Source organism: Ziziphus jujuba, chromosome 6 (genome assembly GCF_031755915.1).
Source record: "Ziziphus jujuba cultivar Dongzao chromosome 6, ASM3175591v1".
Classification (NCBI taxonomy): domain Eukaryota; kingdom Viridiplantae; phylum Streptophyta; class Magnoliopsida; order Rosales; family Rhamnaceae; genus Ziziphus; species Ziziphus jujuba.
The window spans coordinates 29081803-29097787 of record NC_083384.1 but is presented as its reverse complement, the minus strand read 5'-3'; the positions used below and the strand labels follow the sequence as shown (position 1 = coordinate 29097787).

General features: G+C 32.9%; 2 protein-coding genes across 2 annotated transcripts; both read left to right on the top strand.

Annotated features, from left to right (window-relative positions):
- The first annotated feature begins 294 nt into the window (after positions 1-294).
- LOC125418282 (disease resistance protein RLM3-like) lies at positions 295-2486 on the top strand. The gene is made up of 2 exons (XM_060818549.1): positions 295-1053; positions 1375-2486. The coding sequence occupies exons 1-2, from the start codon at positions 578-580 to the stop codon at positions 1490-1492; spliced, it is 594 nt and encodes a 197-aa protein (XP_060674532.1). The 5' UTR covers positions 295-577; the 3' UTR covers positions 1493-2486.
- On the top strand, positions 1553-4918 carry LOC132799368 (disease resistance protein RUN1-like). Its single transcript, XM_060817949.1, has 5 exons — positions 1553-2512; positions 2690-3055; positions 3137-3927; positions 4120-4189; positions 4274-4918. The coding sequence occupies exons 1-5, from the start codon at positions 1553-1555 to the stop codon at positions 4916-4918; spliced, it is 2832 nt and encodes a 943-aa protein (XP_060673932.1).
- The last annotated feature ends 11067 nt before the right edge of the window (positions 4919-15985 follow it).

Genomic DNA, 15985 nt, shown 5'->3' with positions numbered 1-15985 from the left:
GGGTGCGGGAGCAGCACCCCCGCGGTACGGACCTGTTCAATTTTAAGGTGTCTTCCGTACAATATATATTTTAATGCTTTTGGGGTTTTTCGGCTGTAATTGGGGTTTTAGGATATCGCGCAATTTTGCTCACCTTTGTACCAATTTTTCGATATTGGATTTGCTTCTCCCTACACGTGGTTTTTCCCGTCAAGGGTTTCCACGTAAATTGTGTGTTTGTTCTTCGCTTTCTTTGTTTCCGTTGCTACTTGTTTTTTCTCCCAATTCCGTAACAGTTGGTATAACACCACCATCCTCTCCTCCCCCCCCCCCCCCGGGTCTGGTTGTCGGAGCTTAATTTCCAGGTGCAAGAATAACCGAGTCATTAAAGCAGTAAAAGTTTGTCTGCTAGCTAATGCTAAATCTAAGGGTAAGCTTAACTATATTTTCTCCGATTAATCTAGCTAGTTTATACTAAAGTGTAACTATTTTCTAATTAACTCTATCTCTACCCTTCTTCACTGAAGAGAGAGTTTCTGATTAAGGTTTAATTTTCCAATGAATATTTTTCTTTAACTTGTGGCTGGTTATACAAAGCATGGCTTCTTCTTCTCTTTCTTTTCAAGAAAAGTACGATGTTTTTCTCAATTTCAGAGGTGAGGACACACGCAATACATTCGCTAGCTATCTTTATGCAGCTCTATCAGCAAAGCACATCTCAACTTTCATGGATCACGAGCTCGAGAGAGGGGATAAAATTTCACCAACACTTAGTAAAGCCATCGAAGAATCCAAGATTTCAGTGATTATTTTCTCTGAAAACTACGCTTCGTCCACATGGTGTTTGGATGAACTTGTGCAAATCCTTGAATGCAAGAAAACAAGAGAACAGATTGTTATTCCAATCTTTTACTACATAGATCCATCAGTTGTACAAAAGCAGTCGGGGAGTTATGGAGTTTCACTTGCTGACCTTGAAGAACGTTTCAGAGACAGAATGGAGAAGGTGCATCAGTGGAGGGCTGCTTTGACAGAAGCGTCTAATCTTTCTGGGTTGGATTCAAGGGAATTCAGGTAACTTCTCTATTCTAAGATCGTTTAACTAAATTTCTCTAAATGAATGAAAAAATAAGAGAAAATTGATAATTCCATTTTCAAATGATAAAGATATTAAAATATAATAAAATGCAGTCGATAAAAAAAATAAAACTACGTTTTCATTCTAAATAGGTAAGAACTGCAATGAAAATATATAAATTTTGTAATTCAAATAATAAATAAATATTTTACTAATGTTGCTCCATTTTTTTTTTTTTCACCTAAGACACTTTATATAAATTAATGTATGTCAGTTCTATTTTTCTAATAATTATATTTTTTTGGATTATTTTGTAGGCCCGAAAACAAATTAGTTCAAAAAATTGTTGAAGACATTTCAAAGAAATTGTTTAGATATCCTTCATCAAATGTGCATATGAATGGGCAACACATTGGAATTGAAAAAAAGGTTTAGGAAATTGAATCAAAATTATGCATCGGCGCAAAAGATGTTCGCATTATAGGTGTTTGGGGCATGGCAGGTATTGGCAAGACAACCCTTGCTAGTGCTGTATTTCAAAGATTGTCATATTTTCAATTTGAAAGTTGTTGCTTTCTTTGGAATGTTAGGGAAGAATATTTAAGACATGGGCGAAATTATATGAGAAAGAAACTTCTATCTGACTTATTAAGGGATGAATCTATTTTGAGTATGGATACCCCATTTGTAGGATCATCTTTTATTCATGGCAAACTCTGCCGCTTAAAAGTGCTCATTGTTCTAGATGATGTGGATAGTTCAAAGCAGTTAGATGATATAGTTGGACCATATGACCGCTTCGCATCTGGGAGTAAAATCGACCACTTTGCACCTGGGAGTATAATCATTGTCACAACTAAAAACAAGCAAGTGCTAATTGAAAAAGAAGCTAATGATATTTACAAGCTTGCAGGGTTAAATCATAAAGAATCTTTAGAGCTGTTCAATTTGCATGCTTTTGGAAAAAGTTCTCCTTCAAAAGATTATGAAATGCTGGTAAACCATGCGACACGCTACGCTGATGGACATCCATTGGCTCTTAAAGTGTTGGGTTCTTTCCTTCACTCCAAAAGCACAGATGAATGGGAAAGTGCATTAAATAAATTGAAAATCATTCCCAACAAGGACATCCTAGATGTGCTTAGAATCAGTTATGAGGGATTAGATAAAGGGGAGCAAAATCTATTTCTTGACATTGCATGTCTAATTAATCAGTCTTTTACTAGAGAAGATGCAGAAAAGATGTTAGATGCAGGTGACTCCTTTGTGAAAATTGGACTAACTGTTCTTATTGAAAAATCTTTAATTGAAAGTTGTGAAAACAACGAGCTCTGGATGCATGATTTACTACGGCAAGTGGGTCAGACAATTGTTCATGACGAACACAGAGAACCTGGTAAACGTAGTCGAGTGTGGGATGTTAATGATGTTTGCCATGTCTTGGAAAGAAATACTGTAAGTGCTACTGCACTATTGATTTCTTTTAAAAATGACTGATATCTTCTTATAAAAGAAACCTTAAATGCAAAATCATTTCCAAGAAACAAAATTATCAGGTTACATAAGAGTTCTTAGTAGATATCCTTAATTATATGGTATTCTTATCTATGTTGGTGTTCATTTGACTGTCAGGGTACCGCAGGTGTTGAAGGCATCTCATTCAACATGTCTAAAATTAGTATAGATATAAAAGTGTGCCGTGCAGCCTTCTCAGAGATATATAATCTACGAATTCTCAAAATTTATTGTGAAAAGAAGTTCAAACTGTACCTTCCCCAAGGTCTTGGTTCTCGTCTTTCTGACAATATTCATAACAAGAAGTTCAAACTTTACCTTCCTCAAGGTTTTGGCTCTTATCTTTCTGATAAGCTATCATATCTTCAGTGGGATTTATACCCTTTAAAATCTTTGCCATCAAAGTTTTCTCCTGAAAATCTAGTTGAACTGATACTGCATGGCAGCCATGTACAAAAACTTTGGAATCATCATGAAGTTAAGGTATGCTTAATATGTTCTACTATAATATATATGAACTTGCAAACTAATTAACTATAATCCCTTCTTCTCCTTTTGTTACAGTCTCTTCCAATGTTAAGGAGGATCGATCTTAGTTATTCCCAGTTGCTTACTGAACTACCAGATCCACATTCTCCAAATCTGGAAAGTTTAAATCTTGAAGGCTGTAAAAGCTTGGTTCATGTGCTTTCATCTCGTCCAAATCTTGAGAAGCTTACTTATCTAAATTTGAATGGTTGCTCCAAACTCAGAGATCTTGATGATATATCAAAAAGTACACAGGGATACTTGGATGTTGCAAGGTTAGGAGGCATAAAGAATCTTTGGAAGAATTTCACATATCTCAAAAGTTGCATCCAAAGTTTTACAGGCAATTTATGTCTCTACTCATCTCAGGGTCACATTTCCCAAAAGTTTGCACCCGATTTAAGATGTTTACTTTTATGTCACACAGCTATAGAGACAGTGCCACCATCAATTGGGGATCTCTCGGGTCTTGTGCAACTAAAATTGTCTTTTTGCAGAAAATTTAAAAGTCTTCCGTCAAGCATTTGTCATTTGAAATCTCTTGAATCATTAAATCTATGTGGTTGTGAGAAACTGAAAACGTTTCCAGAAATCTTGGAGCCCATGAAACGCTTAAGATTTCTTCAGTTATCTTACTCAGGGATTAAAGAGTTACCAGAGTCCATTGTAAATCTAGTATCCCTAATAAATTTAGATACAAGTGGTTGCAAGGATCTTGAGTTTCTCCCCAACGGTCTATGTAATTTAAGGAACCTTAAGGCGATAAAGCTTGGCTTCTGTTCAAAACTTCAAAAATTGCCTTCCCTTCCACCATCTTTGCATGTTTTGTATGTGAATAATTGTGAGAGACTGAAATATTTACCGGAGCTTCAATCGCTATGAAAGTTCTTGTCTGCAAGTGGCTGCACGTCACTGGAGAACATTTCAAACTGGAGTGCCGCCCCACTATTGGACCATCTGTCCGATATCTTTGTTTATACTGATTATATTGATTTTTATGGATGTGAAAAATTGGATAGGAATACACACAACACCATGATAGCTGATCGTGTAGTAATTCAAATTCTGGCTAGTATAAAATTTGGAAGTGTATGTATATCTGTTTCTCTTCGTTTGCTGAGATGGTTTATAATTTTTGAGCAAGTTGATTAATCTCCTATGTTCATGAAACAGGACACGCTTTATCATAACTTTTGCTATCCGGGAGATGAAATTCCAAAGTGGTTCAACCATCAGACTTGTGGGACTTCAATCAATAATATTATGCTTCCTCCATATTGGAATAATGACGACTTCTTGGCTTTGGCTTTCTGCATTGTTTTTCATTGGAATAAAATTGACAAAAATAGAATGTTAATTACTAGTTGTACACTGAAGTTCAAAACCATCGACGATGGTAGTCTTTACAAATATCATAATTGTACTTTGTCCTCCATGTTTAACCAGTTTAGTTCAAATCACGTGCTCATATGGTATGTAAAAAGACAATCTTCGGAATCTGGCCAAGAAATGGATGGACTAGATTGGCCCACTACTTGTAGTACTGAGGCTTCTTTCCATGTCTGTCTTGCTTATTATGAGCAGATTGGACGTTTCGTTTCGAAGCTGAGCAACTTAGGAAGTAAGTATGGCGAGATTAAGAAGTTTGGGGTTTGGTTTGTATACAAACAAGACATGGAGAGATGTGATGCAGAAACTGAAAGAAAGAATAAGAGAAGCTTCAATGAATGTTGTGAATCAAGTGGAAGTGAAGCTGTTGGCTCGCTTGAGGAAGAAGACGATGATGAATCACATTCTAAGAAACCCAAGCGTATTTGACTGTTTTGTAGATACAGAGCAACTGGATATTGAGGAACCGAGAAAAACAGAACAATTATGTGCTACAACTTCAAGACATGCTTTGTTGCTACTTATGAAATCATTGTTGGCTCTGATGGATAAGGAATAAGCAAATCAAATCATATTCCGCCCATGCTAATGTAAGTCTATTTCAACTTTTCTTTTTTCCTTTTTTTCTTTTTTGCATATTAACTAAAAGGTGTTAATACACTCTGTTTACAACATGCATTTTGTAGTATTTTAGTGGTAATTTATAAACTAATAAGTTAACAATTGTAAGGTAATTTCTAAACGAAATTTTTTTGACACTCACCGAGGGAAAATAAAAATAGTTTGTTTTGAATAGTATTTTGATGGATTTTTCATGTATATATATTGGTGAATTTTGTAATCCTTTTTAGTTTCAGGCTTTGAAGAATAAATGTGTGAGCTATGCAGATACCACTGCACGTAGCTTCAAATGAATGGTGTTTGTAGAAGTTCTCTCTTCCTCTTGTCTTTCTTCTTATTTTGACATTGGATTACTTGTTTTTGTGGTATGAAAATGAATTTCTGTGACAACTTCTATGAGCCATTTTACATATATTTGCAGAGAAATTTTTTTTAAAAAATAATATATTAAAAAAATACTCTTTCTTTCGTGTCTTTGAAGTATCCAGTTTCCTATTGCAAAGAATGTTATTAAAAATATAGATATATATGAATATATATGTGGAATGAAGATACAAAAAAAAAATACAAAAAAAAAGATCAAATAAAATAAATAAATAAAAAAGATTGGGAATCTGTATTTTTCTAGATTTGATCTGCTTGTTGAAATATTGGTCCGATTCCTGTGTGGTACCACAGTGTTCTTAAGACTATTCCCGTCCCATCGGTGCTGGTGTTTTTCGACGGCAGTCTCCCAGAATACAACGAATTCGAAATCTCAGACAAAACACCATCTGGATTTCCCTCGAACTTTCAGAGTACCTGATCTTTACCACACTCACTAACCAAAATGTGCACAAAACTAATTTTTCTCTTTTTCGTCTTTCCCTTTGATTCTCCCGTTGGGAATTATTATTCCAAAAACTTGTTTTTTACTAAAAATTCATCCATCAAGTCAAAACCCACGTTTGAAAAGTTAAAAGGCCACAAATAATGCACATAAAGGCCCATTAAAGTCCATTAATTCAAAATCATTCAAAATCAAAAAAACATTGCAAACGTTACAATCCCCCATGAATGATTTAACTACTATGTAAGACTCTACTGGTAAAGTTCTGCAGTTGGAACCTGCATAGGATAGGTCGATATTACTCTTTGAACGTTCCCTTGTGAGACTATATCTTCTTTACTGACTAATGGCAGATGCGATATCTTTAAACCATTTCGTCATTTGTGTAAATGACAACATAATTCACACAGAATTCTTCCTAGTACACTTCAGTTCTCACCGTTGTGTTCATTTTGGCCTTGAACACCTGCTTGGTTCTGTGAGAGTTTTCAGAGAATTGTGCCCTTAATAATTCTCCTTTGAAGCGGCCACTCTTCTCTCTCACATAGGTGATTCCTTTTCCAATGTAATCAGCATCACTATGCAAAGATTACTATACGCACACTTATAGGAATCATTAAAAGCATACTTTATGTTTAACCTCTTTCTATCACTGTTTCCTCATAGAAATAGGCAGAGGATTAACCCCCACAGTGAAACATACTAGTCTTTACAATTGCGTTGTCCTATTGAACCTGGATCTTAGGATCTCCAGTCAATTAGGTTGGGTTTCCATCGTATCAACTTTACTCACGGGCTTTAATCACATTCCTCTCGATGATTTTTCAACTAATTCTCTATTTAATCCTTTGGTTAGCGGATCCGCAATGTTATCTTTTGACTTTACATAGTTTATCGAGATAACTCCAGTTGAGATTAGTTGTCTAATAGAATTATGTCTACGATGAATATATCTAGACTTTCCATTATACATAATATTTTGCGCCCTGCCAATAGCAGATTAACTATCGCAATATATACTTATTGCTGGCATAGGTTTAGGCCACCTTGGAATGTCTTCCAAAAATTGGCGTAGCCATTCGGCATCTTCACCACATTTATCTAATGCGATGAACTCAGATTCCATCGTGGATCGAGCTATTATTGTTTGTTTAAAGGATTTTCATGTTACGGCTGCACCCACTAATGTAAATACATAACCGCTAGTGGATTTTGAATCCTTGATATCTGATATCCAATTTGCATCACTGTATCCTTCTGATACAAATGGATATCTCGTATAGTGCAGTCGATATTCATGAGTATATCGTAAGTATCTTAATACTCTAACGATTCCTTTCCAATGATCATCATTTGGATTACTCGTGTATCTACTTAGTCTACTTATAGCGTAAGCTAAATCTGGTCTTGTACAATTCATTAAGTACATCAGACTTCCAATTACCCTTGCATACTCGACTTGAGATACACTATCTCCTTTCATCAGACTTCCAATCACCCTTGCATAATCGACTTGAGATACACTATCTCCGTTATTCTTGGATAAGTGTAAACTCACATCTATGGGTGTTTTGGCTATATTAGTATTGTCTTTACTAAACTTAGCCAATATTTTATCCACATAATGCATTTGACTAAGAATGATTCTATTCGAAGTTTTTATGATTTTTATTCCTAAAATTACATCAGTAAGTCTCATGTCTTTCATATGAAATTTAGAATTTAACATGGCTTTCGTAGTTCGGATCATATGGTCGTCACTACCCACAATGAGTATATCATCTACATACAAACAAAGAATGACATATCCATTCTCTGTATCCTTTGCATAGATACACTTGTCACACTTATTTATCTTAAATCCATCACTTAGCATGGCATTATCAAATTTTTTATGCCATTGCTTTGGAGCTTATTTAAATCCATACAAGGACTTCACCAATCTACAGATTTTCTTTTCTTGTCCTGGAGCGGAGAAACCCTCGGGTTGCTCCATGTAGATCTCTTCATCTAGATCTCCATTAAGAAATGCTATTTTCACATCCATTTGATATACTTCTAGATCTCGCAGTGTAGCAATCGCTAGTACCATCCTTATGGAATTTATTCTCGTTACTGGAGAATAAGTGTCAAAGTAATCAAAACCTTCTTGTTGCTTGTATCCTTTAATTACAAGCCTTGCCTTGTATTTGCTTATAGTTCCATCTGCTTTCATCTTCCTTTTAAAAATCCATTTGTAACCTAAAGGTTTACAACCTGGAGGAAGATCTACTAACTCCTAAGTGTGATTTTATAAAATAGAATCTATCTCACTTTTCACAAATTCTTTCCATAAATTCCCTTCAGAAGAATTTATAGCCTCTTGGAAGCTTTGAGGTTCACTTTCTAGCATATACGTAAGAAAATCCGGACCATAGGATTTTTCCATTCTTACTATCTTGCTACATCTAAGTGCAACCTCTGTCTCAACATCAGTTTCTTGTTCTTGATCACTATCATGATTATCTTCATCGATAGTATCATAAGTTCATTTCGACGAACTCTGTCCTTCTTCCACTTTATAAGGAAAAATATGTTCGAAAAATGATACATTTCTCGATTCCATAATCGTATTTTTGTGTATATCAGGAATTTCTGACCTATACACAAGAAACCGATATGCACTACTATTTTGTGCGTATCCTATAAAAATGCAATCAACTGTTTTAGGACCTATCTTCACTTTCTTCGGAGTGGGTACTACAACTTTAGCTAGACACCCCACACTCGTAAGTAATTATAGGAAGGTTGTCTTCCTTTCCATAATTCATAGGGTGTCTTTACTTGGTCTTTTTAGGGCACCTTATTTAAAAGATCGTTTGCGACAAAACGGCTTCCCCCCACAAGTTCTGAGGTACTCCAGAACTTATCAACATTGCATTCATCATTTCTTTTTAAGTTCTATTTTTCCGTTTAGCCACACCATTTGATTGTGGCGAGTATGGTGGAGTAACTTCATGTATTATGCCATGTTGAGCACAATACTCTCCAAATGGAGTCACATACTCTCCACCACGATCACTTCTGATTACTTTAATTTTTCGGGTGAGTTGATTTTCAACTTCCGTTTTATAGAGAATAAATTTCTCTATAGCCTCATCCTTGCTCTTAAGCAAGTACACATAGCAATATTTCATGCTATCATCAATAAAGATGATAAAATACTTATTACTACCTCTAGTTGGTGCAAACTTTAAATCACATACATCACTATGTATTAAATCCAAAGGTTCAGTATTTCTTTCAATTGTTTGATATGATAATCTCATTAATTTTGCCTCTACACAAGTTTCACACTTATGTGTGGTATCAATATCAAACGTGGGAATATGATTCAAGTTAATTAACCTCAGCAGAGAATTATAATTAACATGACCTAGTCTACCATACCACAAAATAGAAGACTCAAACAAGTAAACGGAAAAAGTACTAACTTTATTATTAATATTCTTTGGCATTACAGTCATTACATTCAATTTGAACATACCATTAACTACATAGCCCTTTCCCACAAGCATCCCATACTAGGACAAGATAACCTTGTCTGACTCAAACACTAAGCAAAAACTATGTTTGCTTAGCAACGATCCAGACACCAAATTCTTACGAATATCTGGAACATACAATACATTATTCAAAGTCAGATCCTTCCCAGAGGTCATCTTCAGGACAATCTTGCATTCCCCCTGGATTTCTAAAAATGCAAAATTTTCCATGAACAACTTCTCTCCATTTGCCTTTGGTTCGAAGGAGGTGAACATGCTTCTATCTGCACACACGTGGCAGGTTGCACCTGTATCTATCCACCACTCTCTTGGGTTAGAACCCATTAGGTTCAACTCAAAGACAACACCGCTTAGGTCAATTTCATCAACCTCTCTTGTGATGTGCTCCATCATCGTTATCTTTATGTTCCTCTTTCTCTTTGGCAGTCTACAATCGGCCGCTCTGTGACCCATCTTGTTACAATTGAAACATTTTCCTTGGAACTTGGCCTTCTTGGAGATGCCTCCTTTAGGCCCTAACTTGGAACTCTTTCCAGGTTTTTTCTTGTTCTTGGAGCTACTACCATGCTCTACAACATTAGCCTTTATTCCATGCTCCACTTTATTCCAGCCTTCATGGATCTTCTATTAGACCTCCTATTGTCATTTTCTATTCGAAGCTTTCCAATAAAAGCCTCCATGTCCATTTCCTTTCTCTTGTGCTTAAGATAATTTCTGAAGTCTCCCCAACTAGGAGGCAGCTTCTAAATCATTACAGTAACTTGAAAGGCTTCATTAATGAACATCCCTTCGGCAAGAAGTTTTTGGATGAGCACTTGCAGCTCATGTACTTGACTCATCAGTGGCTTGGTATCCACCATCATAGAGTCCAAGAATTTGCCTACCACATAATTCCGACATAAATAATCGGAATTCTTCCACGCCTCCACCGCCATCAGAGTTTTTTTGTCACTCTTTTCATCACTTGGTGGTTCGTCCTCAATTAGGAACCTCACAAGGCCTAGAGTAGTCAAGTAGAACAGCATTTTCTGTTGCCACCTCTTAAAATTTGCTCCATCGAACTTCTCAGGTCTTTCTGCATGGTCTGCAGGTGGAGGCACTTGAAAAACAGGAGTTTGTGAAGGCACTTGTGCAACAGGCACATCTTCACTAGCCATTCCTGTATTTTTCACAAAAACATAAATCAATTAGTTGTTATTTTTATTTCAACAAACTAATTTAAACCAATTTCCAAAACGAAAATATACAAAAATGTGATTTTTAGGGTTTCTGTATACACCACAAAAATTACTGTATACACCCACAAATTACTATTCATATGTCACTGTTCATGCATACTGTTCACTTTTACTGTTCATTGTTACTTTTCACTACCACATGTCACCATGTGATACCGCCACGTGTCGCACTGAAGATCGACATGTGCCACACTCTCGGACGGCCACGTGTCATCTGCTACAGATCGACACGTGGATAATCTTTAGCACAACATGTGGCTTGCTTTGAACGTGACACGTGTCACATGTAACAGGTTGACACGTGGCACCAGCAAAAGGCCGACACATGGCTCCCATGGAATCCGACACGTGGAGATGTAGACACGTGGCTTCACTACTGTACGACACGCGGCCTCGCACGGTGAGCCATATGTCGTCGTTTCATATGGCCACATGGAGATCTCTTACAGCGACACATGGCATATCCAGTCGGACCGAATTTCATTGGGCCTGGATCTAGACTGGGTTTGGGCTGAACAATACCTGTTCTAACCATGGACTGGGCTTTGGAACTGGGCCAAGTCCATTAAAATTTAAAATTTAGGCCCACTGACCCAGAAACCTATCCAAACCTTTTTTTCCGACCCATTAACCTTTTTTTCTGATCCATCTTCAATCTCCAGCCAGGTTTTTTCAACCCGTTTCACTGGTAAACGTATTTTTTTACCCAGTTCACTATTTTTCTTGCTTTTTACACTATTTCGACACCGAAAAATTGTCGGAAAAACACCAAAAGGTTTAGAATTTCATGGGCAACTCAATTTTAGGAAAATATTTTGATTTAAAACAAAACTAAATATTGCCTAAAAAATTCCAAACCCACAGGAAACAATTTTTTTTTTTTTTTCAAACCCGATACACAAAAAATTTGAAAACTCTAAATATCATAAAATCATGGGCATCAAATTTACTAGAATAAAACAAAATAAATAATTAAAATAGAAGCCCCTCACCAAGTTGTATCCGGGTTTGAAGATAAGAAATTAAAAACATAAAATATATAAATATATTGCTTTCATACCCAATAATAATAAAGAGATGAAATCATAGGCATGTATAAAAATAAAACCATTTAAATAAAATTCCTTTAATTAAACAGAACTTAAAATAACAACACACCCATTCATTAAATCTCCACGGGTTGAAAGCAATTATTTATTTATTTATTTATTTATTTACTCAATCCCACATACATAAACATATATTCATGGTTTAGTCTTAAGAATGTTATCAGAAATATACATAATATATGAATGTATATGTGGAATGAAGATACAAATAAAAATACAAAAAAAAAAAAGATCAAATAAAATAAATAAATAAGTAAATAAAAAAGATTGGGAACCTGTATTTTTCTAGATTTGATCTGCTTGTTAAAATATTGGTTCGAGGCCTATGTGGTACCACAGTATCCTTAAAACTATTTCCATCCCACCGGTGCTGGTGTTTTCCGATGGTGGTCTCTCAGGATATAACAGATTCGAAATCTCAGACAAAACACCATCTGAATTTCCCTCGAACTTTCAGAGTACCTGATTTTTACCACACTCACTAACCAAAATGTGCAGAAAACTAATTTTTCTCTTTTTTGTCTTTCCCTTCGATTCTCCCGTTGGGAATTATTATTCCAAAAACTTATTTTTTACTAAAAATGCATCCATCAAGTCAAAACCCACGTTTGGAAAGTTAAAAGACCACAAATAATGCACATAAAAGCCCATTAAAATCCATTAATTCAAAATCATTCAAAATAAAAAAAAACGTTGCAAATATTACAAAGAATACCTAAGAGAAAACAGACCCTCAATAAAAACCAACTTCATTAGTACAAGATCTACAAAAGGGTCTCAAATTCCTCATCATTTGTATGTTAAAACATATTATAAGGATGAGAACAACTAAAGTAAAAATCATGAGTCTCGGCATAGTCATAATCTTGATCTGAGTCTGAATTTTCAATTAAAGATTTTCCATATATATATATATATATATATATTTGAGTAATGGAGAGAGAAAGCATGAAATAGAAAAAAACATATGTGACACTAACACACCACACCGATCGTCCAAACATAAAATTATTAATTGTCACTTGTCACTTGTGTAAGAGCTAACTTACAGAGTTTGGGCCATAATATGGTATAGAAAACTAGTTGTCTAGCTAATCTTCTTGTTTGATTCTTATAGACCTTATTAGGAAAAGTTCAAATCTTATAAAATTTATCAGGTTATAATCTCAGCGTTTTTAGCTGCTTTTTCCATTGTGTCTTGAAGAATCCTAGTGATTCAATTTGGTGGAATTCAAGAGAGATTTGAGTGAGCTTATACAATTAGTGTTCTCCACTTCCTTTTCTACTACTTCTAGAATACTCTCTCAATCCCCCAAAAAAACCAGAGCTCTTATTCACCGTTTTCAATACATATAAATTTAGATAATCTTTGCTTAGCAGTGGTTAATTAGCACACTACACGCGTACACAGCAGCTGCTATTTATAGGATGGTAAAGTCGGTTTTCTTCAAACGATCTACTTTAACCGACTTTACCTTATGGCTGATTTCAATCGATCTATAACCATCCAAATTTTACTTTATTTTACAGCCACATGTTTTTATCTTTGAGCTTAAGTAATTCCAGATTATTCTGGACACTCCATTTTCTATTACTTCCTCTAGTTATAAAGATGTTTATAGGATATGCTTCACCATTAATTTTATCAATCCTATATATACAATCTACAACAGCTAATAAGATGTTTCTATGATGTTTCGAGCTAGCAAATTGATTGCGGGCTTCCCAGTTTCACAGGTGAGGACACCGGTAATCAATTTGCTAGCTATCTCCATGAGGCTTTTATCTGCTGACAAAATCTCAACTTTCATTTATCATCAATTTCGATGTTTCGGCTGTATCAGTCAGCCTTTCCTTCTTAATTGTTTTTTTTCGCTTTTTTTGTTTTATACTTGCCAGGTGGAGTTCTCTCTCTCTCTCTCTCTCTCTCTCTCTATATATATATATATATATATATATTTATATTATTTGCCAGGTGGATTTCGGCCGTATTAACCCTTCCTCTCTTTTTTTTTTTTTTTTTTAAAGTCACTTTTTTTTTTTTTCCTTTTAGCTTTTTTTTCTTTGCCTTACCAAGTGGGATGAATAAAACTGGATACATTTTTTCAATGTTATTTTTTAAAAAATTCATCTAAATTTGTAATTATTATATAATAATAACAATCAAAATTCAATCTAATATATTAAAAATAATAGAATTATTTAAAAAATCCAATTATAATTATAAAAAATAGCGATAATTTGGATAAATGATATGCTTTCATTGCCTTATTATAATAAGATTCAATAAGTATAGAAAAAAAAAATCAAATATTATTAATTTTTATTTTAGATATATTTTTAATTCTCTTATACTATTTATATAATATATATAAGTAAGATATTCAGTAAAAATATTTATCACATATCATTTTTATATTTATTCTATTTTTCTTTTAAAAGCATTAAAAAAATTAAAATTCAAAAATAAAATTATTTTAAAATTTTCACAATTTTAAAATCATTGTCATATATTATTTTTATATTCATTTTATTTCTTTCCAAAAATATTACAAAAAATTAAAATTTAAAAATAAAATTGTTTAAAAAAATACACAATTTTAATAAAATTTGAAAGGAATAATTTGATTTTGATTTTTGAAAATTTTCCTAATACGTCGGCATTATTAAAATTTGGTTATAAATATTTGCAATAACATGTACAACGGTTTTAGCATAATTTATATAAATAATATTTTCACAAATAATTTATGTAAATAATATTTTCACAAATAAAAATTTTACAATCTTTATTTTTTAAAATTTCCATAATATGTAGGTATGGAGATTTTAATTTTGATGATCAAATGAAACTTGACAATAGGAATTTTTTTTCTCTTTATTTAGTTTCTTTTAGAATTTTTCAAAGTTAAGGTAAAAAACATGTATATATAAAAGATATTTTTATTATTAAAGATATTACACATAAAAATTCCATATACTAATACATATTTATATATGAATATGCAATAAATGAAATTTTATTATAAAATAATAAAATTGATATATATAATTAATAATAAGATTTTAAAATACATATAAAAGAAAATATCTCTAAAATTAAAAGGAAAAAAGTATATTAGAAAGGAAGAGATTTCGAGGAGTACAATTATTCAATTTAAATTAATTTTTTTAGCGAATCAAATTAAATCTTTTATAAGGAGAAATAAGATATATTTTAAATTTATATTTCAAAATATAATTTTTAAGAATTTAAATTTAAAAGTCAAATTTGAATTTAAAAAAATGAAATTAAAAATCATATTTTATCAAAAGTTTCACAACTTTATAAACAGATGGAGAAATAAAGGGAGAAACCAGAAAAGAAAAAGATATTGGAAAAATAGTAGAAAAATGCTAAAAAATACGTAGAAGAGAAAAAGTGAAAAAAAAAATAAACGAAAGGAAAAGTACATAGAAAAAAAAAACATTGATATAAGTATAGGAGTTATGTGAAAATTTAATGTTGTAAATATTATAGATGAAGATTTTTTAATATAAAATCTTACTTTCAAATTGTTTGCTGATATTTTAAATACAATTGAATATGATTAATATGAATTGTTTGGTAAGTATAAAGTTAATTATATAATGATTTATGCTTCTATAACTGATTTTTTTTTTTATCAATTTTGTTGAAGATATAATTGAAGAAGAAGTTGTTAAAGATTCTACTAAGTGCTAAGAATTTTGTAGAAAGGCAAACAAATTCTTTGATATTATAGTTCAAAGGCAAGAGTCATTTCATTCATAATTATTTTAAATATATAATGATAATCTAATTTACATCATATATTTTTCAGATAAAACAAACTTAGATATATTTGTGGGTGAATTTGTAGGTAAGATTAATGGTAGTTAAAAGTAATTATTATATTCTAAGTATATCATGTCAAAAGATTTAAAAGTTATGTTAATTTATTAATTGCTAAAATTTAAATATTTTCCAATTAAAAATTTTATTTGTGGAATGTTATTTGTACAATACTTTAATATTTGATTTGATTATAAATAATTAACTTTTATTGATTATTATCAAAATCATCTATTGTTATTACACTTTGGTGCATCGCACAGGTTTTACACTAGTTTTATTTTATAATAAAAGGGTTCAA